This window comes from Idiotropiscis lumnitzeri, chromosome 1, assembly GCF_059441095.1.
Source record: "Idiotropiscis lumnitzeri isolate Australia: NSW breed Sydney's pygmy pipehorse chromosome 1, RoL_Ilum_1.0, whole genome shotgun sequence".
Classification (NCBI taxonomy): Eukaryota; Metazoa; Chordata; class Actinopteri; order Syngnathiformes; family Syngnathidae; genus Idiotropiscis; species Idiotropiscis lumnitzeri.
The window spans coordinates 12,288,178-12,314,242 of NC_142391.1; the positions used below are offsets into that span (position 1 = coordinate 12,288,178).

At 41.5% G+C, this 26,065-nt stretch overlaps 1 protein-coding gene across 2 annotated transcripts in view; it reads left to right on the top strand.

Annotated features, from left to right (window-relative positions):
• Positions 1-3,777: 3,777 nt before the first annotated feature.
• The window catches only part of kif26ab (kinesin family member 26Ab), a 65,411-nt gene continuing 43,123 nt past the window's right edge, over positions 3,778-26,065 (top strand). The window contains exons 1-2 of one of the 2 annotated variants that reach the window (XM_088317418.1): positions 3,778-4,114; positions 5,487-5,705. In XM_088317418.1, the coding sequence (XP_088173544.1) occupies positions 3,980-4,114; positions 5,487-5,705 (354 nt within the window). In that variant the 5' untranslated portion in view covers positions 3,778-3,979. Of the gene's footprint in view, positions 4,115-5,124; positions 5,318-5,486; positions 5,706-26,065 lie in introns of those variants that run through there. The other variant, XM_088317426.1, reaches the window with a different exon arrangement.

Here is a 26,065-nt window from a genome sequence, read left to right on the forward strand (position 1 = left end):
GCCAGCAAGTTTGTTTTTAACACTATTGACGACTACAGATGGCAAATATGCATTTGAACTGAGAGGGATGGCAGTGAATAAAAATAAAAATTAGATGTATTATTATTATTATTATTATTACTATTATTATTTACATTAACTTTATATCATAGTTTCTCTTTTTTGTTTAATATTGGTTGATAAAGTGAAGTTGAAATTACTGAAAGTATTGCATGTACACTTAATAGCGTTTTTATTCATTTATTTATTTTTATTTTTTTTTAAGATGGAAGCAGTTTGTCCCTAGAGCAGATCACCACTTTATATGATTTTCTATTGGAGTAGTGGTCAAAACTGGTTCTCGGTTCAAATCTTGGCTCTGCTCTTCCTGTTGTTCTGTGTTGTATGTTCGCCCCATGTGCGCATTACTTTTCTTTGCGTATTTCGGCTTCTTCCCAAAATCATGCATGTCAAACTTTTAAAACAGCACCCTCTTTTGGCCACCTGCAAGTGGCTTCATCGCCATTGCTTCACTAGTCTAAAATCAAAATGTGCATATAGTTCAGGATCATTTTCCGAGCAATTAAGATGTACTAAACTGATTTGGAGTCTAATAAATTTGAATGAACTGCTATCTTCTCACCATGAGCGAAATGTAGTTAAAATGATGAAAGTCTATGCATTGAATTGTATTGAGGGAAAATGTGGTTTTGTCTGAAGGCCCAATAACAGCCTCTTCATTAAAACACACTTGCAGCAGCACACGGCTTTTATGTCCAGACCTGTGTGATGAGAAATCCAAATCAGACAATTTTGCAACAAATTTCAAGTGCCCTTTTCCCAAAGAATACTGCATAAATCATTCATGAATGCACACTGCACCCATGATCCCCCTTGTCTCCTTCCCCTTTGATGCCATCCACGCGGCAGAACTATCAATATTTGCTAAACGGTTCTCACAAAGCCTTGTCCGTGCTTGCACCGCTGTACCAAAGCCGCGGGTCTCACAAGCATGTCTAAGACATAAGAGAGGCCTTAATGAGATGCCCTGAGCCATTTCCCTGTACGTGCACAATGCACCAGATGTAGCAGTTTAGGTCCCAAGGGGTTCCCTCCATGGAATTTCATCAGCGAAGACCCAACCCAGACCTCTTCCACTGAGGGGTGTGGAGCTGAGTGACGGACGTGGTAAATCATCTTTACGATTGATTGTAATTATCGGCCAAGTGACAAGCCCTGCCTCCACTCCCTCACAAATAAGTGTGTACTTCTGGCTGTCACATGGAGACATGATGTTTGTTGCTGCAACAATTGATTCCACCCTAAAATATCAATTATTCAACCCGCGTGTTGATATTGCATGAGAATGTGAATCTTCTTTTTCCTTTGATGACAATTAGTCCAAACTTTAATGATCGCTTTACCCCCCAAAATTGCTTATGCTCACACAAACACACAATACTTACTTTGTTGGGATCTAGGAATATAGTGACTGAGGTCTTGGGATCTCATATTTGAGGCTAAACACATTCGCTAATTCACAGACAATATTTGCATATTTTTTTAACGTATCCACGGCTGATATGTTATTTGCTAAAATCCACCCACCTAAAAAAAATATTTAATGATTTAAGGCCCTTTTTTGGGGGATGAGAAATTGGCCGGCCCCTTTTGTACCTTTGTCTTGTTTAATATTCTCATGTCAGCCTGTCCAAGTCACAACGAGGAGGCGAGCATTGTAATACGTATTGTTTACCGGCTTGGTTTGTCACTTCGTGTCTGAAACGGTGATTAATCGCCACTGAAATTCAGATGTACATTTCTGCTCTAGTCCTGTTCAACCTGTGAAAATATAAATGTATTTGGAAAAGCCACTATCACCTCTTCAAAATTAAAAATATTCAGTTGATCGTTTTGCTACCCACAAGCTTGTCAAGGCATAATTATTATTAGATGGCTAAGCAGACAGGTTAGCAGAAAGAGATCAGCTTCCTACCTGCAAGACTTTTTAAGTCAGCCATGGACAGGCTCATCGTTTTGTGATTTGTGATTTTCAGAGGTTGAAAGACTAAGTCTAGATGTTCACATACATTTTGCGGCTGATCGTTCCCTGTTATTTTGACAATATTATTTAAGTATTTGCAATGATTTTGAACTGATAAGTAGTCTTTGATTCCTCTCATGACTACCAACAAGACATGGAGTGGAGGGTATTGGGGCGTGGCCATAATGTTAATTTCCAGGGAACAGTTTTAAAGTTGTTATATTTTTTTAATATATTTCTCCAAAACAAATTACTATAATGAAAAATGCATGCTTGTATAATTTCCCTGATTTATAAAGAAAAAAATGAGCTTGTTAGTGAAAAATGGACGATCCAAGCTGAATGATCCCTTTAAGGGCTGGATCAGTTGGTGGCTCAGTTGGTTAAATTATCACTGAAGCCCTCAGTACCAAATTCATGGCATGCCACTGAACATGCATAATGAGTAATTCAATCTGTGCGGACTTGGCTTTGGGAGCAGAGGGGTGATAATGTTCGGGATCTGCTAGAGATTAAAGCAAGAATCCCGCTGAGGACCAAAAGAGAACTGAAACTGGGAAGAAAATGGGACTGGTTGATCGAGATAATCCATTGTGTTTCCCATTTACTGACTGAGGAGCACTGGCAGGCACTCAACCCGCAATTGCTTGGAGCGTAAATTTGTTCCATGCTCGTGTTATCCAGGCTAATGGAACCTTGTAGCTTGAACAAACTATAGCATGAATTAAATTTCCCCTGAGGGAGACAATTAAAGGATATTCTACTGCAATGTAAATTGATATGATAAAAAAAAAATCATTAGTAATTCTGTGGAATCCTTTTGAGAAACTGTTCATTTGAAAGGTTTGAAGCATACCAAAAATGTTCCTATCGTCCAGCTGTGGCCCCATCCCAACATCATCTACGCCTTTCTCACATATGAAGACCAAGACAACACTTGCTGACAAATGCTGACAAAAAGCTTCATTTTTTTGTTATGTAAATCACACCTACAGTGTTATTTTCAAATTCACACAGGTCCACCTATAACAACAAAGGACAAGGATTAATGGTTCCACTGGACCAAAGCAAACGGCGTACAACAGCCTCAACCGTTCAATCTGTGCGATAACAAGACTCAAGGCTGTTGGAAATGTTGAAGTGAAGGCTATTCATTGACTATTGATCCACAATCATGGAGTCTTATTGGCTTCTCAGTCGCGGTATTAAAGATGAAAAGAGGTCACACTAAAGTTTTATTGTTGAGAGCGGACACTCTGAGGCGGAAATGCTGATGAGGTTGAATACATGCTGCAGAGCTGTAAATCTAAATCAATCCGTAACCAATCACTTCTAGTTTATCACTGCAGTTTATATTCATCATGAAGAAAAATCATTGATGCTACCTCACAATACATCAGTATACTATTCATCGGGATATATATACAGTGCAACCTGTAGGACTATTAAAGCAGAAATGGCACTATTAAATAAACCCCGATGAGGTCATTTGGTTGCTCACTGCGGGTCTCCCTATGAATGTTATGGGGAATATCACAGGGATGCGTCGTTAGTGATTATGGCTTGGAATGTCATGGTTATACATCTTGGGAGCCTTGCGTGTATAGTGAGGAGAGAGAGAAGGGAGGGGAACCGAGGGAGAGAGAGAGAGAGGGATGGAGTTAAAGGGGAGGGTGACGAGGAGGCAAGAGAGCAGAGAAGAATAGAGGGTCCTCCTCAGATGATGTCCTAGAAGTAGCCCAGTGGATGGGGAGCGCCTCATATGGATTGAATGGCTTCACTTCGTGGAATTCTAAGAGATTATTATGTGCCAGTTTTGTGGAATCCCGGATTAAAAATAGCATGTGGACTTTTTTTCTTCTTTTTGGCGGGATACAAACACCTTTTGGTTTAGATGGCGCTAGGGATGCGATAGGACGAGTGGGATATAACTGTAGGTGATATTTGTAGCCCCGCATGGCTTTACCGAACTCACCGGGCTCTTCCGGTGGGGGCAAACCCGAGCCCAGCCTCATCGACTTCGGCACCATCTTCGTTGACTCCGACATCATTTTTGGATTTACCAGTCACTTGCTGAAAAGAAAAAAGAAGGTAATAGCACTTCGAGTCTGACACTACTACGAATGTATTTAAACAAACAAACAAACAAACAAACAAAAAAGCATTCGGCAAGGGGCGCTTGATACTTGAAAACCTCGAACTAGTTGCACAAATCACCCCCCCCAAAAAAAAATCAAACTTCACTTTTTGGATATCGTTTTATTGACAAACTGCGTTAGAACTGCGTACGAAATAGTGTAAATTAAAAACAAGTGCGGCGCATTTTATTTGTATGTTTGCACATTATTCCACTGGATGGAAAACTACGTATGCATTCAATCAGTCTCAATAAAAAAATAAAAAAATGAAAGTATAGCCTATCATATAATAAAAAAACAAAAACAAATAAAATACAACAACAAAAAAATAAATTCCCGCCACTTTACGAGGGCCATTCGAGGGCATCGCGGTTTTCTTCGGAGTTCCTTGAGGCCGCTGTCACTTACGTCATCCCCAGCATGAAATATTGAAAGTTTACTAATGAAATATTTAACCTCAACTCAGTCCTCCCTCCATAACCGCTCCTACCCGGGTAAAGAGATGTTGCCACTCTTTGCCAGATGGTGACGCCAGAGTAACGCCAAATATGCACGGGGTGCTGGGTTAAGGCGCCTTGCAGCCAACACTGAAGTGCTTTTGAGAACTTTCGTAAAAAACAAAACAAAAAATAAACAAAACAAAAAACGTGAACAATAAATTACGACAAATGTACTACATTCATTTGATTAACATGATACAATTTTATTACAGTGTTTGTACTTTACTCACTTTAGGATTTTTCCTCTATACAGAAAAAAAAGTATGGAATTTTTTTTTTTAACATTCCCCAATACCACTCATTTCAATTGGTAAAATAAATGAGGTGACATGTTTAAATGGAATTTCGTGCTCTGAGCAGTTGGACTTTTAGCCCTTCCCATTCTACAACAATACCGCCTCTCGCGCACCACCGAGCCCGCTCCTGGCCTCCCCCGCAGTACACTGCTTCGCAAACTCCTTGGGACACCTTGAGATAGACTTCAACAGATGACAGATCGCCGTCAAGTCATCTCCGCAGCCGACATGACTCGTGCACGTCTCGATCACAACCTTGAGCCGGCTGGTTTTAAATCGTAAAGCTGTACAGGCTGATAGTATAAAATGAATGCATCTGGGGACGGCCAGTTTGCTCTTGACCATGGGGGGCATCTAAGTGTAAGTGTTAAAAAATACCATGGTTCGGTTCGGTTGGATTATATCTAAATCACGCTTCCTTTAAAACGATGTCAAAACACACACCTGCGCATTATTGCATGCTCAAGATGTGTCATTGGTCATGACAGGTGAAATTAACAAAAACTCCAATTTTTTTCCCTCGCTGAAGTTGGAGGGATGTCCGACTGGCGAGTCTCCCGCAACCCCCAGGAAGAGGCTCCTCTCTGCGGAGGACGCACGCTGCAGCAGCCGGCCTGCCCCCGAGGGCGCTGGCTCTGTTTCTCTGCCCGAGACAGAGGAGAAGGGAGGCTTTTGTCACAGTTGTCAGAAGAAAGTGTCCGAGTTGAGGAAGCTAGCGTTGGCCCTTTCTGACCAAACTTCATTCAAGGTAGGTCTTGTTTCTCTCCATTTAAACTTTATGCTTTTGGAGTATAAAATATGCAGTGTCGGTATACTGAAAATTGACGGACACTAAGCAAGTAGTGTGTTTTTTTCCCCAAGACTCAAAACATAAGCTGTTTGTGTGAAGACGTGGTTATTGTGGGACTAATAAAGGACACCTTTATCTTTTATCTTTATGAACTTAAAATTCACTTTAATCTTTCTGGGTGAAAGTAATTTGACCTGCACACGTCCAGCTCTTCAATGTTTCAGTATGGTTTTTGCATACTTTCTAACTATGCGCTGAGTGTTAAAATTCACAACAGGTGTTTGAATTCAATTGAAATGAGTTGGTACGTAACTCATTCACTGCCATTGACGGGTATAGAAGCCCCAAAAAAATCATTTTTGGCAGTGAATGTGTTAAACACTCACACATCACAATCATGAGGCTTCAAACAAAATGTTCTGAGAGGGAAGTGGTCGTCGAGCTTAAGTGTGTGACAGTGTCAGCAGTTTTCAGCATGACTGGAGGAGTCACAGAAAGGCATAAATGTCTTGTAGGAAAATAACTGGTTGATTAATGCAGCAAAAACCTGGAGATCGATACATGTGCTTGACATAAAATCTGGCATATTCTTGATTTACGTGCCAGGACGAGTCTAGTTCACTATGTTTGAGAATTTGGGAAAACACACTGCGCCATGCTGGGCGTTCCGGCAGAACAAGGGCTTTTTCCTTTATACGCCTACGGGACAGCTGCCAATTTGGTGACAGAAATATGACCTTAGACCGGCTAAAAGCAAGTTATGGTGATATGTGTGTCATCGTGTTTCATTCATAAATATGACAACACCATTAAACCCTTTGAACCCTTATAGAAAGAAATTATTATCATATCTTCATTATATTTTTTTTTAAAACACGCCCCTGAACAGCGGCACAGTTATTAGTGGCATGGTGGGGGGACTGACACACATGCGCTTCAATCTTGCGCATGGACTCCAGTGTGTCTATCTCTGCTTCAGCAAACACTGAGTGCATGCTTCTTCTGAATTTAAAGTGCATGATGCAGCTACTTTCATTGGCCACAATGGCACAATCGCCCCTTTGTACCTGCGACTATCAATGAAAATAAAAAAATAAAAAAAGAAGAAAACTACCCTTGCGCATACTTTGACTACATCTTGACTTGAGCTGGGGACAAAAATCAGCCCTTTGTTGTGAATTTTCCCTTTCGCCTCAATCGCCATTATCTGATGAAAACCTCACATGAAGCAGTGAGAAACTGCTTTACATTGACTTACTGTCTTTGTTAAAATGACCCAACAAATGCCTCATATTAGACATTGTAGCACAAGAGTATCATTGTACATTGTATGTATATGATTTGAAATTGCCAGCCAAGTATAGGCATATATCATCACTGTCAGATGGAGACCTCTTATGTGAAAAATTTGGAAAACTCAATATTTTATTCACAAACCAACACTACTGCTCAGTCCACACTTGGGTCAGCTACTTTTTTTTTTAAATGACGGACCAACCTATAGTAGAAATGACTTGTTCACTTTGACGATGCGATCAATGGTTCAACAAACATGCTGTTTTGGATTTTCTGAAAGGTCAAAAGCTTTCTATGTGGGGGTATGAAAGTTTTCTATGGGAGTACTGAGATGGTAAGCGATGCTCGAAAAGAAAGATGTACTTAGTTTACTCACGGCATGAGATGGCCATCACCTACACTTGCTTTCAACATTCATATTTAAAGATGATTGCTTTAAATCCACCTGATACTTTTTAGCTGCGCAGGAAAAAAGTTGTTTATTACTGTGCTTAACTTCAAAACTGGCCTGGAGTAGCAGAAAGGTTTGTCGATTTTGAAAGTGGGCCATTGTTTGGCCAAACAATGCTTATCTCTTCATTTTGCTGTTGGGTCTAAGGAAGGGGTTTGAGGGGGGATTGAACTAAACCAGCCACTTACTTTGTAGACTGGGGAGGAAGTCGTGTCCCAGTCGACCTTCACTCTGCATTGAAAGTGTTCCTGTATGGCTGCTCGCACAGTTCCCACCACTGTTAAATATAGGCTCGGAGACCACTGTTGTTGTGACGGGCTGCTTTTGCCCCCAGGCACGGTCCGCCTTTTGTTGTCTCATTTTAGTGAGGCAGTCTCAAAAATCAGATTGGGTTACAGATCTTCAAGGTTCTCCCTCCAAATCCCATAGCAGCTGATATTCATAGAGGGGCAGGTATACAAGGGACAAGGGGCACCTGGGCTCTAAGTTCCAGACATCTGCATGTGTGGTCTCTGCTCGGTGCATATCAGATCCATATTTGGGTATCAGGTAAAACAACACATTAAGCCTCCCCTTAAGTGCTATTCTCCCTTGGGAGCTGACCACCCCCTTTTAGTGCAGGACCCTTCAACAGCACTTTGTGGCCTTCACCAGGTGCTCTATCTGCTGGAAGCTCACCATTTTGCACTTGTTGATAGCTAAATTGGACCTTAATTCCGGGGTGGCAGGGTGTTTTAAGTTGAGAAAGGTCATAGAATTCCCAAAGTATAATGAAGCCATTGTCTTTATGAGTTGATCTGCTCACCTGTTAACCCCTCACATTGTGGACACAGTTCTGGATGATTGCTCCAAATTGCTTCCTCCATAGCGAATAAGGTCACAGGGGCAACTCGGGGGAACATTTGCAACGGTTGTCCCTTGCTGAATTTTGACGCAGTTTGGCCAGTGTTGCGTCTGTGTAGTCACGGCCTAGACGAGAGCGGAGATTGTTTACCCAGTCGTCACCTCCCCCTCCCTTTTCATCCACTGGCTGACCCGTTATTGTGAAGAGGAAGTCGGCTTGGTCCCCAGACATTCCCCCTGTGTCCCCCACCCTTGCTGTAGACTTATTGTTTGACATACAGAAGTAGTGCAGTGGAGGTGAACAGTGCTGTAATACACAACATCAAGCATGGAGAAAGTCAGTGCAGAAGAATTCTAACTTTTACTTTTTTCCTTCATGGTTTTTAGAATTTTACAGTGCGACATCGAATGAATCCGTTTCAAAATAGTCTCCAACGTTTCAGGGCCAAATGACCTTGGTCATAAAAAAATAAAATATATAAAATATATGTAATATATGAATAGGAAAATCAACATGAAAATAATTTATGGCACAGTCTTAATAAAAGGGTGACAAAAATGATAAATGATGTTCTTGTGAATCACTTTCAAACGAAAAGCAGATTGTTATGACCATATTGAGCATTGAGCAGAGATGTTTGGAAAAAAAATCCTGTCCCGTCCTGTCCTGGTAAAAACGACTCCCATCTCAGAATGACGCCATTCTCCCACTCCTGTCTGATCCTGTGAACTGTTTATCCTGTTCCAACCTAATCCTGTGTTTAAAGGTAAAGTTGACTCCCATCCTGCGGGAATCTCGCTCAAATTCCTATGATCTGCGGGATTACCCGAAAAATTATGTATCACTTTCTTACATTGCAGCAAATTATGAGTTACATCTTGGAAAATAACATTCTGGTTGAATAGCGTATTGTCAAATTATACATCCTCTGGGTCATTTGTGTATGAAGGTTCCACTGTGTTGGAATTCGGCTCTGCTCTGATGTAGATGCGCTAAATGCAATAACAATTTAGTTTGACCCAGAGGGAAAACCAAACTAACAATATCTTCTTTGTTGTGAGCCCATGTCCCCAATTATTTATTTACTTCTACTAGATGAGTACCTGCAGGGAGTGACCCATTTAATACAACGACTGGGGCCTTCGTGTCATTTAATAGTATGCAAATTTGCGGTTTCATGGAATTGTTTTTATATCTTTGTTTTAAGACGAACCCAAACAGCAGATGATTGAAACCAAGCAGAACCCCCACCTTCCCCCCATCCCGACCTGATCAAACGGAAACTTCATCCGCTTTTATTTGCATAATTAAAACCTACGGGCATTATTCCACTAGAGAGAAGCGGATTCAATAATTGTGGACTAAGCTTATTGTGGCAGGACACGGTGGCCAGGAATTACGGAAAGAAAGAGGGCCATATACTGTAAAACTCCAACTTCAAAGTAGTAAATTAGCGCCTTGCAGTAATCACAGACTCTGCAGACACGACCTTGTGGTTGGTTGGCGAAAATCCTCACATGCCAACTCCCTTTGATTCTTGTTTTTGTGCGTGTGTGTCCTCAGCCAGTTTATGAACTCAAGTCAGGAGACCACAAAAAGTGATTAGGTTTGCAGTGAACGTGATCAGCTTGGACTCATTTGATACCAGTGGCCACGCTTGAAAAGCTGAAACTCCTCACAGTCGCAGTGCTGACAGAGGCTCTCTTTTTTAAAGAAGGGTTAGGATTAGGGTTATGTGTACTGCACGAAAGGTGGGACATTCAGTACAGTAATTCGAGCTGATTGGGCGATGTTGCAACTTTTGCACGCCTACCCAACTTTTGTTTTGACCAATCACAACAACAGATGAAAATGACGTTACTGGTTTGTGTCTTGTTTTGACCAGCTGAGTTCTTTTACCTCGAAGATCGGCACAGATGGCATCAAGGCGTTGTTTTATTTTTTTTGTCATTTTTGCAATGTAAATATGTATATAAATGTGTGTTCGACAGCCATGTTTGGTTTGTTTCCTGCGGCTTTGGTGCTTCTTTTCATCACAGCCGCATATTCCGTCCTCCAAACACACTGTTGCTGTGTGATTGGTCCGCACAATGAGTGGTGCGGTTCGCTGCAAATCACCAAGATGGATTCTTTGAGGTTTTGTGAACTTACAGATTCTGAGAATTCAGTTTACAGCCAAGGTTAATTCAGTTAACCCCACCTATTTGCAATTCATGAATTCACTGAATCCTGTTTTTTGTTCCCCCGCGGAACCTACCTTCAGCTATTTGCAGATACAACTCACTGAATTGTGTTTTTGCATACGCTTATTCATTTAAAATGTTACCATTTGGCATCAAAGCCCAGGCTAGTATGATATTACAAATTGGTGTTAAAGAAGTATGTGAAAGTGATATATCTCAACTGATAGACTAACATTTTTTGATGTTGGTGAGGATGCGGAGGAGCTAGGTTTAACCTGGGTTGTTAGTGGAGATGTGCAAATTTCAAAATCAAATAACCTGAAAAACGTTTACTTTAAAGCATAATATAAAGGGCGCTTGAATTAATTTGAACCTTTCAGTGTTTTAAGATGATAGTTCGTGGTATATTTACAGTTTAAATTATTAATGTATGCAAACATGAATATTCTCACAGGGTGGGGGGGCGTCAATTACTTTTGCTGTTAGCAATGCCTTTCACGTCTGTTGACCAACGCACGCTTGAAACAACAGGAACTCACACTGAGGAGCTGCCTCTATATTGTCTCAATTAACTCCAACACCAGTGTTTATGTCCCAAAAATGTCTAGTGACTGTTTTCACGTGAAAATGTGCGTATGTCAGGGTTTTAGCTACATGATCGTTTGGTGGTTGCAGACACTGCAGGTCAATGACGGAGTCAGCAGTGTTTAACACCCTCTCATAAACTCAGCTTCATGAATATAAATGCAGTGTTAGTTCCAATGTTAGTTCCACCGCAGCGCTCTAATTCATTAACACAGACCTTTCGGCAGGTCTTACAAATGTGAATTCGGTGGCGCTGATGCACGGGAACCTCATTTTAATCAGAATATTAATTGGGTTAAAGCAAACAAAAAGGATAAAAACAATTACCAAGTGCAGCTGGTGTATGCTAGATGTGTCCAAAGTTATTGTGGGCAAATTTCTCCTGTGGAATTAATAAACCAGAGGCCACTTTGTCCGTTTGTTGAATTAACAAAATACTGGAAAGTCAATGAAACACAAGCAACAGATTTGTATTCATGTTTGATCTGATAGGTTTTTGTTCCCGCTTGACCCCGCTATCTAATTACGTTTAATGAATCAGTCCATGTCCAACAAAGCAGTTTCATGAACGACTAAATGAAACAAATTTACATCATGTCACTCATTTGTCTGGTCTAAAAAGTGACCTGAGTCTTATTTCTCACTGTGACACTCATAATTTCACTTCCCTGAAAGTACTAGCGTAATTTCCCAATCAATACCTCTCTTCCCACACATAGAATTCTGAATAGCTGTCACTCAGCAGTATTTGGTTGCCATGGTTGAGAATTCAACAAGGACATTTCATTGTGATACGCGCAAAAGTGATTACAAGTCAGTGTTGCAAAGAAGCGACGGCTGCTCTACCTCTCAGGTGGGCGGACGTGATATGCACCTCTCCTTAGTCCAGCAACCTTAGCCCTTTGTGTCAAGTCTTGATTACCTTCGACTTTCATGGCCTAGAAAATGTGTACACTGTTTGGCAAACAAAATGACCAAGGGACCAGAAAAACAAAGTTTGAAAAAAAACCCTCAACTCTGGTGGTAAAACGTAAGCAGATTTAAAACAGAATATGAGCATAATATTCGGTTCAGATCAAAGCACCTCTGCCCCTGTGGCTCAGAATGTGGGGCATGTGCGTGCGTGTGCCAGAGTGGATACGAGTCTCCTTGCGTCATACGTGGTCGCTATGTGACTTGTGTTTTACGGTGTGACTGTGTGGGAGCTCAGAGTGATAATATGGTGTCAAGTGGTGCACAGACCTCAGACATCAGTCATGGCTCTCCACTGATCTGCGGTGTTGTATTTGTGAACTCCCGCAGCTGCTCTCTGCCAATTTACCTCTGCACTCAAATTCTATTGTTTACTCGTTGTGCAGCTGCGCGCCACATTTTCACGTGGTTCTTTTTTTGGTTCTTTAGTGCACATAATTATTTCCCCTGTGGCATGACTATTCAACGTCGATGTAACTGGTAATGGTCAGGGATTATTTCATACTACTGACTTTGAATTTCTATACGTGTACATGTTTTATTTTTGTCCCAAAAAAATGAAAATGTTTTTCAGAGTGTGCAGAAAAATGTGCTTTTCTCGAAAGTCTTGTTGGTTATGGTAGCAAACCTGAGGTAACGTAGCATTAAAAATGTCAAATAGTGGGCTTCACTAACTGTGCACTACGGTGCTAGAGTAGCATGAAATTAAAGGCTCAGCGGAGTGAACGCTCTTTTTTTTATTGAGTAAAGCAGGTGGTTGCAGTTCTCTAGGGGGAAAAAAGTTATTAAATATTCTTCATTTCAGCACTGGAGCCAATTTTCGATCTTTACAGTATAAGTGTAATTGAAATGGGGGTACAGTGTACAGTTAATTCTGGACCATCAAGGTAATAACGACATTAATTCACTCATAGAATTAAGAAATTGCCTCTAAAGTATGTGTTTGTACCTTTTTATTCAAACTGTAAGTGTATAAAGTTCAAATCCTGTATTTTTGACAACCAACGGAATCCTTAATGGCCCACAAAGCGTAGTCTAACTGTGGGCATCAGTGGACTTTTCTTTGTTTTTTTATATTTTGCTAGCCTTTGTGCTGATTGAATTGGGTGTGAGCAGGTGTTTGTGCCTTAATGTGCCAATTTAAGATGGAACTTAAAGGGGAAGTCAACCCTCAAAAATTTCTGAATAAGAATATGTTCTATGCAGCCCCACTCGTCGAAACATGGCATTCTGATTAATATTGCGTTTGTAGAATATGAGTTGAGCAGCAAACTCTACCTATTTTTAGCCATCTCCGGGGCACTTCTGTTGACTGAAAATGACATCACAGTCACTCCGGGCTCAGATAACGATTAATCTTGGCTCAGCTTCAGAAAACAGGTGAGCCATGATTGGTAGTTAGCTATATGTCACAAATAATAATATGCATCCGAATGCCTAATAAATGAAGGCACACATAAAATATTGAGAATAATATTATTGGGTTGACTTCCCCTTTAATTGTTTTCCTGGCCAATCCTCGCTGCATTTCTATTTTGCATCAAATTTTATGCCAAATTTGTTTAGCTGCGTATCGATTAAATACACCAAAATCACGTTGGACCACATGCATTGAAAAATAGACCACATTGGACAGTCCGAAAGTCTACTTTTTGTCTCCAAATTGCGAGAGGATCAAGGGGGCAAATCCGAAATGCCCAGTGAGGTATAGCATGTCTACAAAGTTCACAAACACGCTGAACTAGACTATTGCACCGGCATGAAAATGAGGATGTGCCTGTTTTTACGGCAAGCGGAGACTACTTTCTGTCGCCAAATGAGCAGTTGGGCAGTGGCGAGGCTGCTTCATGCGCCAACAACATGCCCTGACATGCACAATATGGCCCCAAACATGCTAGACCAGACTTGCGCTGACATGAAAATGAAGTTACACCCGTTTTTACATAGAGCACACGGGTGCCAGTCTACCAAAATAGGGTCCATTTTTTCCCAGCACCAAGGGCTCTCGTGTATAAAAATTACACCAAACTGCTGAACAGCAAACCAACATTCAGCGCAAAAACTCATTTTGTACATTGCGACAAAAATCAGCTCAAAATGTTAGTATTCTGTTACTATGTTTGTCCTGCATGGCATTCTAAATCCATAAAAAGTCATTGGGTCTAAAGGACAGCAGAAGACCCATTGCAATCGCAACTATGGCGTGTCTGCCATCAAGTGGCGAATGCTGATATTACAACTTAAAATAACACATGGAAACCTCACAATTCATGTATGACAGGGACTTAAACCGCAAATAGCTGTCATCACGGTATAATTGACGCCCATTGAAATGCATTTTTGTTTTTGCAACCCCTCCCCCCAAATCATCAAAAAACAATGAGAAACATCCAATATACATTACATGTGCGGGCTAGCCCCCTAAAAATCCCCAATAGCCCAAACGCGTTTTTTAAAATTAATTAATTCCTTTATTTTTATTTAAATACTGAATAAAAAAAAAAATCCACAAACACCAGTGAGTGAGTCTGTGATGCCTCTGCGGCGGTCCACTGCAGTACAGGAAACATCACAACACAATCCCCACCCCCGGGGAAAAATTTTTTTTATAGAAAAAACATTTGGGGGGTGTGAGTAGAATTAATCAAGGGCCACTCAGAATGCGGTCGCGGTCAGCCAGGTGCTCATCCCTGCTCTATGTTCTACTATTGCTGGCTGATTCCAGGAGATGGATTTCTTGTGTGGAGGCACACCTGGATGTCCAGGATCATCTGCTGCAGCAAAGATGCGACAGGAGTTGAACGTGTACCCATTCACTCACACACAAACGTTTTGCAAAACGTTTACTTACAGTAAATGCGTCCCCTTCTAGCTAGCTTGCCCTTTGCTGGTGTGGCTGCAGGTCACAGTGTGCCTTCCCAAGCTCCAGATTTTCCCTCAAATACCTGTGCAGGTGAGCTGAGCTGTTTTACCCGATTTGCTCCGCAGTCTTCCTCTAATCCTAAAGGTTGTGCTGCCTCTTATTCAGTGAAGACAAACGTTAATCCCATTCCATTATGCTTAATAACCGCTATCCAGTAAACCATTCGATCAAAGTGTGTGACTTGGGAACTGGCAGCTGTATCATTACCTGGAATGAGCTGGGAAGGCGCCAAGCAACCATCAGGCGATGCACCTTCATGCTTGGGTGAGAATATGCGAGTTTTCAAATAACAGCTGAAATAAAGAAAAAGTTCCATTTTGTTGAAAAAAAATATCATATTCGGAGGACGAACTTTTACCACTGTTGAATAATCCTGAAAATGCTTGTCTAATTACAGGTAGTAAAACTGAAAAATCATGACTTGCCAGGCAACACAGGTAGTGGTAATTTGCATTACAAAGCAGGCAAGCATTAATCGTTTAGTTTTTCGCAGTGCCATCTGCCCGATCTGGTGTCTCTCTGCTCCACTTGGCCGAATGCAACCAGATTCTAAAAGCATTCATTAAATACAAATCGACACCCTTATCTCAATGACTAAGTTACTCAGAGGACGAGCCGATGGCACTGGGCATCCACCTCAGGTAACAAAGTAACGAATAGCTTTCCGAGCAATACACCCGACATATTGACATATTGGTATCAACCATCAGAAAGTTAAGTCGGTGCTTCTCACGCCACTGACATCAGTTTTCAAATCAGAAAATGGATGTCCTGCATGTGTTTTGTAGTTTGACAACAGTATTTTGACATAAACACCATTTAATGTGGACGTTGTGGCAACACGTGCATTCTTTACCCTTTTTGTCATTGCCTACGTGCTTGAGGAAGGCCTGCCCTGCATAATAACGCTTGTGTTTGCTGGTGTTGGGCGCAGGATCATGCGTAACAAAGAGCCAGACTGGAACCAAACAATGGTATCGCGGTCTGGGCTGACAAGGTGATACGTTACAGTGTCGGTGTGTGAACACAACAAAAGCCCAAATGTCAGTGAGCAAAGTAGAAAAATACAACAAGAAGTGCACCTACAAGTGAATTAATCAGAGTGGCTTTTAAATATGGGGCTGGTTCCGGGGTGTGTGAGTGCGACGATGTGCATGCGATGCTGATTTGTTAGCTTTTTCCGTCACTCGGTTGCTTGCGCTCAGCTCCATAAGTCAAGGTGAAGTGAGATGTGTACAATGAAGGAGGAAAGTCCATTATTGAGTCGGATTCAGAGTATTGGAGCAACATAGTTGTGATAAATTTTCAAGGCGCTAGGTTAGGTACACATACACAGAAGGAGAACAGCGCTGGAGGTAATCTCTTGCTGGCTCCATAAAACGTACTCCATTGACAGCAGGCCTTGTGGTAGCAGACAAATCGCTCGGCTTATAGTGAAGCGTTGAAAGAGAACGCCAGTGTTGTGTACGCCTGCCAAGATGGATATGCGGACAGCAAACTGGGCTTTGCGGGCGTGGCTCCCTCGCTCAAGGCAAATACTCGATCGGGGCTACGATGTCTAACGTGGCCTTGAGATTGCTCTGTTTGTTTTGGTCTTTGGCAGATTTTAATAGAGCTCTTTCCCACCACTTCGGAGGGCTGCCATGCATTGTTTGGCCTCCTCTGGTGTTTTTTTTTTTTTTTTTAAATCCCTCACAGCATACACAGTAGAGACTGTAGCAAAATAGAAGTTATTTATTTAATTATTTAATCATTTTTAATCAATAAACTACACTAGATTGTGTAAAATTGCAGACATATGCCGAGGATGAACGTTACTACAAATTAGACACGAACTAGGGCTTGGCAAACAAAAAAAAAAGATTCTGACAATTTTCTGGAGTTGACTGCTGATTAATGTTATCTTGAAGCAACGAAGGAGAAATCTGGTTGTTCCTGTCTTAACTAATTCCATCCTGGCCGCATTATTCTGGTCTATGTGACACTGGAAGTTCAGAACTTTCAGAGTGATTTTCCAGTGTAATCCAGAATTTTGTCGTTAACACCCATGTTTAATAAATGGAGGAATGCTAACAAGTGTCCTCACTTGCAATGTCGGTTCTCTATTGAGGACCTTCTCCCTCTGGTTGACTGGGCTCCAGAATTCATCTCCAACCTAACGATTTTATTTTTTTAATCACCCCCTAATACTAGCATGTGATGCTAATTACATGGTAAGTGATGAAGACATGATAGCTGTAATTGCGGCAGTGCACATCCAAATTTGTGAGTTTGAATTGTGACATACAGTAGATAGTTGGGGTTAACTTGCCTCTCTATATTTTCCAGCAAAATTTGTAAACATATTCATTTCAGTCAGGAGCCCATTCAGTTCCGTTTACAGGGCTCCATAAATCCCAGCACTGTGTGAACATGCCAGTCAAAGTTCACGTCGCTCATGTTCATTTCATGCTTGAGTGTCCTGCTCCGTGAGTGAAGACGAGTGTGCGTATTGATGGCGTGCGAACGTGCGTGTAAGTACTGGAGGAAAGAGAAAGAGATGAAGCACATTCTCCCACCATCCTTTCCAGTCTGCCTCAGATGTCATCCATCTTTCTCAACTTAACTGCCTACCAATTTATGATTGCATTATTGCAGTGAGTGTTATATTCTCATCCCAGCACACAGCTTAATGGAGAATGTGAATCACTTGTGTTCTGATATCCAAGTAGGCTTAGTTTGAGGGCGGAATTGGTATGGTGAATTGTTAAGAGTGACTCATCTATTTAATAATTTGTCGTATGAATTTAAGACTGGAGGCAGCATGGTGGGCGACTGGTAAGTATGATGCCCTCACAGTTCGGAGGTTTTGGGTTGGATTCGGACTCCGGCCTTCCTGTGTGGACTTTGTATGTTCTCCCCGGGCCTGCATGGGTTTCCTTTGGGTACTCCCGTTTCCTCTCTGGGATATATAATGGACCAAAAAGGACATTTTTGTGGGGAATGGACACCAGTCTGACACACAAAAAGTGAAAGGCAGCCTAAATGAACCGGCCAATTAATCAATATTATTAAAAAAAAAAAAGAATTTTAATTTTAATTTATTTATTGCTTTTTATGATCACACAACTTGACATCGGCATCAGCCTAAACAAAATCCATATCGGTAGGGCCCAAACTAAAAATTGTCTGGACGCTTAATAAGATTAGGCACTGCAGCAGATTATTACTATACCATAGACATTTTTATTCTGAATAAATTGGAGATACCATACTGTATGTATTGTGTTCGCCTTCAGAAGTTCCGCTGTCTATTTTATTCTTCTTATTATTATTATTATTATTATTTATATCTGTGAAATATATAGTCTGGATCTGATCTGGATTGATTTTAGAGCATCTGAACACTTTGAAAATTTCATGACATGATCATCGTATTGGGAAAATATAACCAAAACTGCCATTAATAAATACCAACCCATACAAACAAGACGTTCAATGTATACAGTAAATTAACGTGCCAAATCTAAAATGAAAATGTTACCTCTTTGGTGGTATTTGCAAGCTTGTACGTCTTCTGCATGGAGGCCACAGAGAGAAAGTGCATGCGTCACTGTGCTGTTTTGTTTCACCACTTGAGTGATTTGATTTCAATTGCCTTGCAATTTGCATGCTGACATTTGAGAAGAAAAAGCAAAGCAATGCGTTCCACAAAATGACAGCAAAGTCATTTTGATTCTGGTACAAAAACAGTGAATTTCTTCATAGGCAGATTGCTGCAAAGGTCACCCTCATCTGTATGGATTTTCATAAGCGATTTATTTCCACCAGAAAAAAAAGTCAGTCGGCTTACAAAAGCTGGATCGTGTGTCTTTGACATGGTCCTGCTGTTTTGGACTTGCCTTGCACCAGAATATAACAACAATACTTACTGTATATGCAATAATAACGAATCTCTAAATTTTCCAAATGTTTGACCAAAACAGAATCAGACAGTAAAAACGTCATGTTTGAAAGAGCACTGAATTTGTCAGCAGCTTGAGGGAATGTGGACAAACTAATGAGATTCATATTTACATTAAACAGATGATGAGCCTTAAGAATTGATGCCACCCTAAACTGGCCGACACTCCCGGCGGATGCTCGCACAATAAACCTTCCATGAAGTGACTCCCATTAATATATCTATCCTTTATGTTTCCCATCTTGTTGCTGCTGCTCTATTTTATGATGTCACTCTCTGCTACTGGAGAGCTCTGGGCCAGTTTATCTCCTTCGTGTGTGTCAGGCACTTAAACTTAAACCTCTCTGTTTATGAGCCCCAATCTGCCGCTCCATCCTCGCCATTTGTGGCTCACCATTACTACAGCTTCGCCTATAAAAGCAGTTGTTGTGGGAACATCGAAGCTCACGGCACAAGCTGAGCGTTGGCCGAGTGAGATTTGTGCCAATGTGTCGCTCGCTTGACTTTATGGTTTCGTCCAGATTTTCTGCAACACAGAAGCAAAGTTTTCAAAGTGGCTCATTTGAGAAACGAAGGAAGAAATAATGAAGGAAACAAAAGCGTATGATTTCCAATCAAAAGAGGCACAACCCTCCTGGCGTCATCATTTATCAACATTTACCTTTCATTGTTGTGATTGTTGCGGTGTTTCTACGTAATCATACTCTGGAGTACCCGTTGTGCTTTTTCATGAGTATAAACAAAGATAATTAATTTAAGATGCTTATGGGTTAATTACATATAGATTTAATTCATTACTTTTTTTTGTTGGGCAGTATCTTAAGTTGTACATTCAAACTTTGTATTTTCTCCATTTGACATTGATACTCTGATTAAAAAAAAAGAAATCAATAACTCAGTAGTTACTCAGTCATTTAATATTTTTTCACTACGTACTTAATCTTAATTAATTACTTAGTATTTAAAATTGACTTTTTATTTTTACTTGAGTCATATTGTTCTAAAGCAGGGGTGTGCAAACCTTTTGATTGGTGGGCCACAATGGGTTCTAAAATTTGACAGATGGGCCGGACCTGGAGCAGATGGATGGAGTGTTTTGGTGACCTCACCTCATCGGAGAAAAAAAAAATACATTTAATTTGAAAAGAAAGTGAATAAAAGCATAACAAAAATATATGTCTTTGAAAAACCCCAGTATTTAGAAAATAAAACATTAACATGGTTTATTAATTTAATTTATTTCAAGTTTGGCGGGCCGGATTAAAACGTTTAACTGGCCACATGTGGCCCTCGGGCCGTAGTTGGCCCACGCCTGTTCTACAGTAACAGTAGTCTTACGTGAGTAAAATTTTTGACTACTTTCCCCACCTTAGGCTGTTTGGGACGAGTTCACTGCTGATTCTTTGCTGGGAAACATTTAAATAAATGAGTTGTTTATGGCTTGAAATGAACGCATCCCACAAAACCATGGCTGGCATGTTTTTGAACACGTCTTTCTAACACGGAAATGCTTTCTCGAGTCAAAAGATACATGACGAAGTGGATCGAGCACACCTGCGCATGTACCCTTGGTAAATTCCTGTCCAAGCCACACTGTTTGGAGTCATGATGGCCAAGCTCCCCTCCCTCCATGACCTCTAACAGACACAACTTCAGAGGCCAAAACTGCAAAAGGGCATTCTCACTGCACTGCAAGTTCAGACAGCCAGCGGGGTGTAAAAGTATATTATGTGGACAAATGTGTGGTTTTATTTGAATGCAGCATTTTACGAGTTGCACTTTAGTGTGACTTTGAAGCGTCGCGTCAGTTTCCACGGTAAGTCCTACAACAAACCTCTGAGCTTTGGACTGAATTTCATGAGCGGGGAAGAAATTGTATGATTGCTCAAAGGGTCGTTTTTATCCGAAAATTCCCCCCCTCCTCCTTGCGTGCATTCCGCAGTGTTCACTGCTTTCGCACGGTCACTGCCACATGTGTCTAGTGAGACCTCGCCCCCTCCTTCTTCTTCTGGCCATCCGCTGACCCCTCAGCTTTTCTCGTCTCACGCTGGGCATTTTTGTCTTGGTCTCTTTGTGAGACCATCGCTGAGGTGAATGCAGGGCACACTTGAACTCCCCCAGAAATGGACGCCGGAGACTGCGTTTGAACTGGATTTGACCTTCTGGACTACACTGTTTCCTGACACACAATCAGGCTTTCACACATCTAGAGTCAATTTAGACGGCGATCTCTTGCTAGATCTTGCTGTAAAAGCCCTACATTGAAAGTCACCTTGGTACAATAGTGGATGGAGGCTCCCGCAGTCCGTGCACAATGCTTAATTAGCTCATAAACAAAAGCTAGAGGGGGGAATCTGCGGGGGTAATCAAAGTGGTTTGTTCGTTTGAGGTGCTCTCGCCATCAACAAAGCATCTCTAATAGCCCCATTCCTCCATCCTTGTTGTGTCTCACTACAGCGTTCTTCCTGCCTAGATAAAAGGCTCAAATTCCAAAAAGAGCCTCGGACAGAAGACCGTCAACATCCACACCTCCCTCTGCCTTCAAAGCACGGGCCCCTTCCTCTTGCTGCTGGATAGTGACATCGCTCCTCGGCTCACGTCCGCAACGGTGCGTGTTTGGTTCCCTGTGGCGACCGCACCAGCTTTCATGTGTCCGTGACTTTGGTGGTCTCTTTTTATTGCCTTCCTTTGTGCGTCACTGTGTTTGACTGGCACAAGACCGAGCCTAAAAGCTTGGCATGAAGATAGCTTGATATACAGAGCGTGACTTTGAGCTGGTCTGTGTCTCACAGTGGCTTGGTGTCCATATTTGTTATTACTTCAATCTACGAGGTTATGTTTTCCTCACTGTGGGTTTGTCCTCTGACTTGTTTGTTTTGTAATTTCCCGGCTACAATCGTTAGTCAGCCTTAATTAAAATAAAATGGGTATGTACTATTCCAAGCCAGTCCTCATGATGTTTTTATTGGAGACCACACTACACTGATGACGTTTGTCGGACTAGTTCTAATAAAAAAATCGTAACAGATTGGAACGGACCATCCCTATTTTTTATACTCACACGAAAAGTCTAGAACTTCAAAGCAGGATCCAGAATTTTTCAAATGGTTTTCAACATTGCAAGAGATTTCCAACAAAATTCCAACATGCAAGATGTGGGTGCTTATGAAGGCGGACGGTTCCGGTGCTGATCCAACTTTGAATTGTTTGGTCAACTTTTTGGGTTTGGACTTTAATGAAAATAGATATCCCATGCAGCATGTTGCTGGCAATCACTGCTTCTACGTGTGGCCGTGTTATCATTGCCTGCTTCCTGTCAAAACAGGAAAAGTCAGGGGTGAAAATGGAGGCTAGGAAAGTGCTGCCCTTGATGTGTGTTGGCTTGAGCTCAGGCCCTGCCTGATAGTGACCCTCCCGGTTAGGAAAAACAGGTTCGGGGCGTATCCCGCCGCCATGGTGTTATTTTTATCACTTTCACAAAGCAACGCAAGGGATGCTTTTCCCCAACTGTTGACTAAGGTCTGGGTCATTTTTATCTCCCTAAACACGACAACAGCTGCTGGTGGCAAAGCGAGGGAGATGTCCCACCTGGCTGGCGGCTTCACATGATTGGCTTCTCTGTTTAAGAAAGGATATCCTCTTTGAATTTTGATTAACAATGAAAATGAGATGTTCTTGCTCTGGATGATCCGCAGACCTGCAATCATAGCACCACAACACCTCCTTCGTCACACTCATCATGCACATTCCTGAAACGTACTTACAGCTCTCATTTGGAGCTCATTTCGGACTGAAGGTCTGGTATCGGCACAGCTTAACTGCTGATGGACGAGCAGGTAAAAGGCCAAACGTCGGCTGTGATGTGGCTAAATGAGAAGGCATCGGCTGACGCAGCACATTAGGAAGTTGGCTAATTATTGACAGGTGAAAAATGATAACCATCCCCTATTCTGCCCTCTGTTCAACTCTGAGTTGTGGAATTCCAGGATTCAGACAGCTGAGCTACTTTTAGCACTTTTATGACGACTCAAAAAAGAGCAAGCGGCTTGCACAAGAATGCTATTGTTTGATTGACCGAAGTGTTTGTGTTTTCTCAACAATGTCAGTGGAATTGAGTACGCACTGACTCAGACGCAATATGTCTGGAATGAGGAAAATAATACCGGACATGTAGACATCAAATTCAGCACAAACGGAGCAGCTTGAGATATGACGTGTACCTTCAACTGGGAGGAGAGGGTTCATTTGTCTTTTGTTGGCAGTTCTTGAGGTGTGGTTCCAGTACTGTGGCAGGAGGCCACGCCGAAGCTGACCTCTATGAGTTGCCCAATTAGTTACCCTTTGACCTCTCAGCCTGACAATCAAGCAACAAGCACGGACGGAGGCATGCTTGTGCATCAACAAACTTGCTTTACATAAAGATATGTGGGTGTGTGTGTGTGTGTGTGTGTATATACACACACACACACACACACAATATTGTTGAAATGCATCGCCATTGAAGCTCTTAAATCGTAGTTGCAATGATTCCAGGCATGTTTGGTGTCTGACGAGAGAAACGGATTGGCAACCTTGGTGAAACATTTGGTATAAAAGTGTGTTAGCAGGATGCTTTTGTTCCTGTAAGACAAAAGTAGCAAAATGTGCATGTGGAAAAAGATTGATAAGGAATGCATTTTTATGCTGAATGAAAATTTTGATTAGCTAAGTGGATTAGTGCGCATTGGCCCCCCCCCCCCACTTTCTTATCTCACAAGTTTCAATTGAATGTGTCTAGACATCTCCATTAGCAAGAAATAAGAGCTGGTTAGCGTTATCTCGATGGTATTTTTCACTATCTCTTTTATTCTCCTCCATTGTGTTATTTTTATAAACAGACAACAGTTTTGCATTGCTCGGCATCCGCCTGGCTGAAAGCCCCGGACAGAAGACTAAATCTCAATTAATTTTTTAAAATTACCTTTACTAAGAAATCAATGAAATGGTTATCTTGGACCTGGACATCTTTCATGACGGATTAATATTCTCTGTACCTACAGCGGTTGGCTGTTGCACCAGATTGATTCTGCCTTTTGCAACTTTGCTGTTCCATTGTCCTTGTGCACAAGCAAGCGGCTTTGTCACACACAAAGCGTGTCACACTGTGAGATAATGCCTGCTCGAGACGTGCTTGCATAGCTCACCTTGGCTTACAAAGAGCCGTGTAAACCCGTAGATTGCGTCCGTCCAAAGTATTTTTATGACACAGTTGTCAAAATTTGTGTCAAATGTATTAAAATTGTGGTTTATATCTGAGTGTATATTCAAAGATCGCCTTTCCTGTTTCTTGTTTTCTGGGCAGTTTTTTTTTTTTCCTAGGTGGTTCTGCTGTGTGTAACACTGGTATTTACATTGTTTACCATATTTGCTACATCTTTTGTAATATAGTTTGATATTTTGTCACCATGTTGGTGGTAACTCAAGATAGATTATGGTTCACTCAACCAAGATTGCCTTTTCTGGTGGTGTTCAGGCAGGATTGCAATAGCTGCATTAGCGTTGTAAAGAGTTCAACATCGTACTATGCCAGAACGTCTCCATGTAGTTTGACAATTAATTAAGCAAATGTAATAGATATTAATGGGAAGTCAACCCCCAAAAATATCATAAAAATAATATGCGCTATGCTGCCCCACTAATCGAAAAATGGCATTTTGATTAATATTGCGTTTTTGTATAGCTTAGTGGGCGGCCATTTTGCCACTTGCTGTCGACTGAAAATTACATCACAGTTGCCTAGCTAATGACCAATCATGGCTCATCTTCAGAAAACAGGTGAGCCATGATTGGCCGTTACCTGAGCCCAAGCTCGGAAGATGGATCACCCCAATCTTGGCCTCTCTTCATTGGCTCCCGGTGCACTTTAGAGTTTGCTTTAAGATACTTCTGTTTGTATTCAAATCTTTAAATGGCTTCACCCCAGCGTACCTCTCCGAGCTCCTCCACTCCACGTACCTGCCCGCGGCCTCAGGTCTGCTGACCAAATGCAAGTGCAGAGGTCTTTTGATTCAACATGAGACTGTCTCTGTTCTGTTGTTCTTCTGGTATATATCATGTGTTATAATTTATGATCTAATTTCCCGCTAATTTTTATTACACCATATGGAAAGCGCTTTGTTACAGCTCCAGCTGTTGTGAAATGCGCTACATAAATAAAGTTCTATTGTAGTGTATAGAATGAATACTTATTGTAGGATACTCTACATTTCGCCTGTCACTATTATTTTGTTTCACGACACTCTTGTCATGACTAAAACGGTGTCTGCATTGGGTAACGTTTTGTAATGATTATGTCAAATGAGAACAATATACACTAACCACAATCTATAGATTTAAGATTACGTATCTCAGCAGCTTGAAGCGTTCATCTGAACTTGACAAATTATGTTGTTGATGTCTAAATAGACTGATTCCTTCAAGAGATGTCAAGAATGTCGCTATACAGTTATTTTGACCAGGAGTGAGCCCGTTTACTTTAGTCCGACATGATTGATCACTGGCACACTTTCTTTAGGTGTTGGTTAGTCTTACACATCGCGCCCCTATATGGCTGAGAGAGCCGTCAAGGGAGATTCATTACATTAGTAGTAGTTTGTTTTCTCTCTAAATAAGCTGTAGTAGAAAAGTGGGAGTGCTCCGCCTCCCAGTCAGAACAACCCCCTTTCCAAAAGAAACTCCATCTTTCTCTCTCCCTCTCTGGTGTGACAGTTGAGACAGAGGAGAGGCAGGTGGCTGTCATCACTGGAGGGGGGTTTCAAGCACTGGTTTGGAAGAAACTCTTGAGTCTGGTTTCTGTACTTTGTGGTGAGTGTTTGAAAGTGGGCTCTTCAATTCAAATGGGACTTTCAACAAGCGCCAGTGGATGGTTTAGAATACAGAATGCTTTACTTTGAAAACGGCCTCAGAGGCCTTTCCAAATGCATGGAAAATATAGCTTATGTTTGCTCTTTAATGTGAAAAAGAGTCATTTGAATCCCTGCTGTGTTATGAGAATTTGCAAACGGGTTTTGAAGCGTGGTGCCCCCTTTAACAGGTCTCCCCTTTGCTTGTCTTTCCTTCCTTCCTCACATGGTCTCTATTTC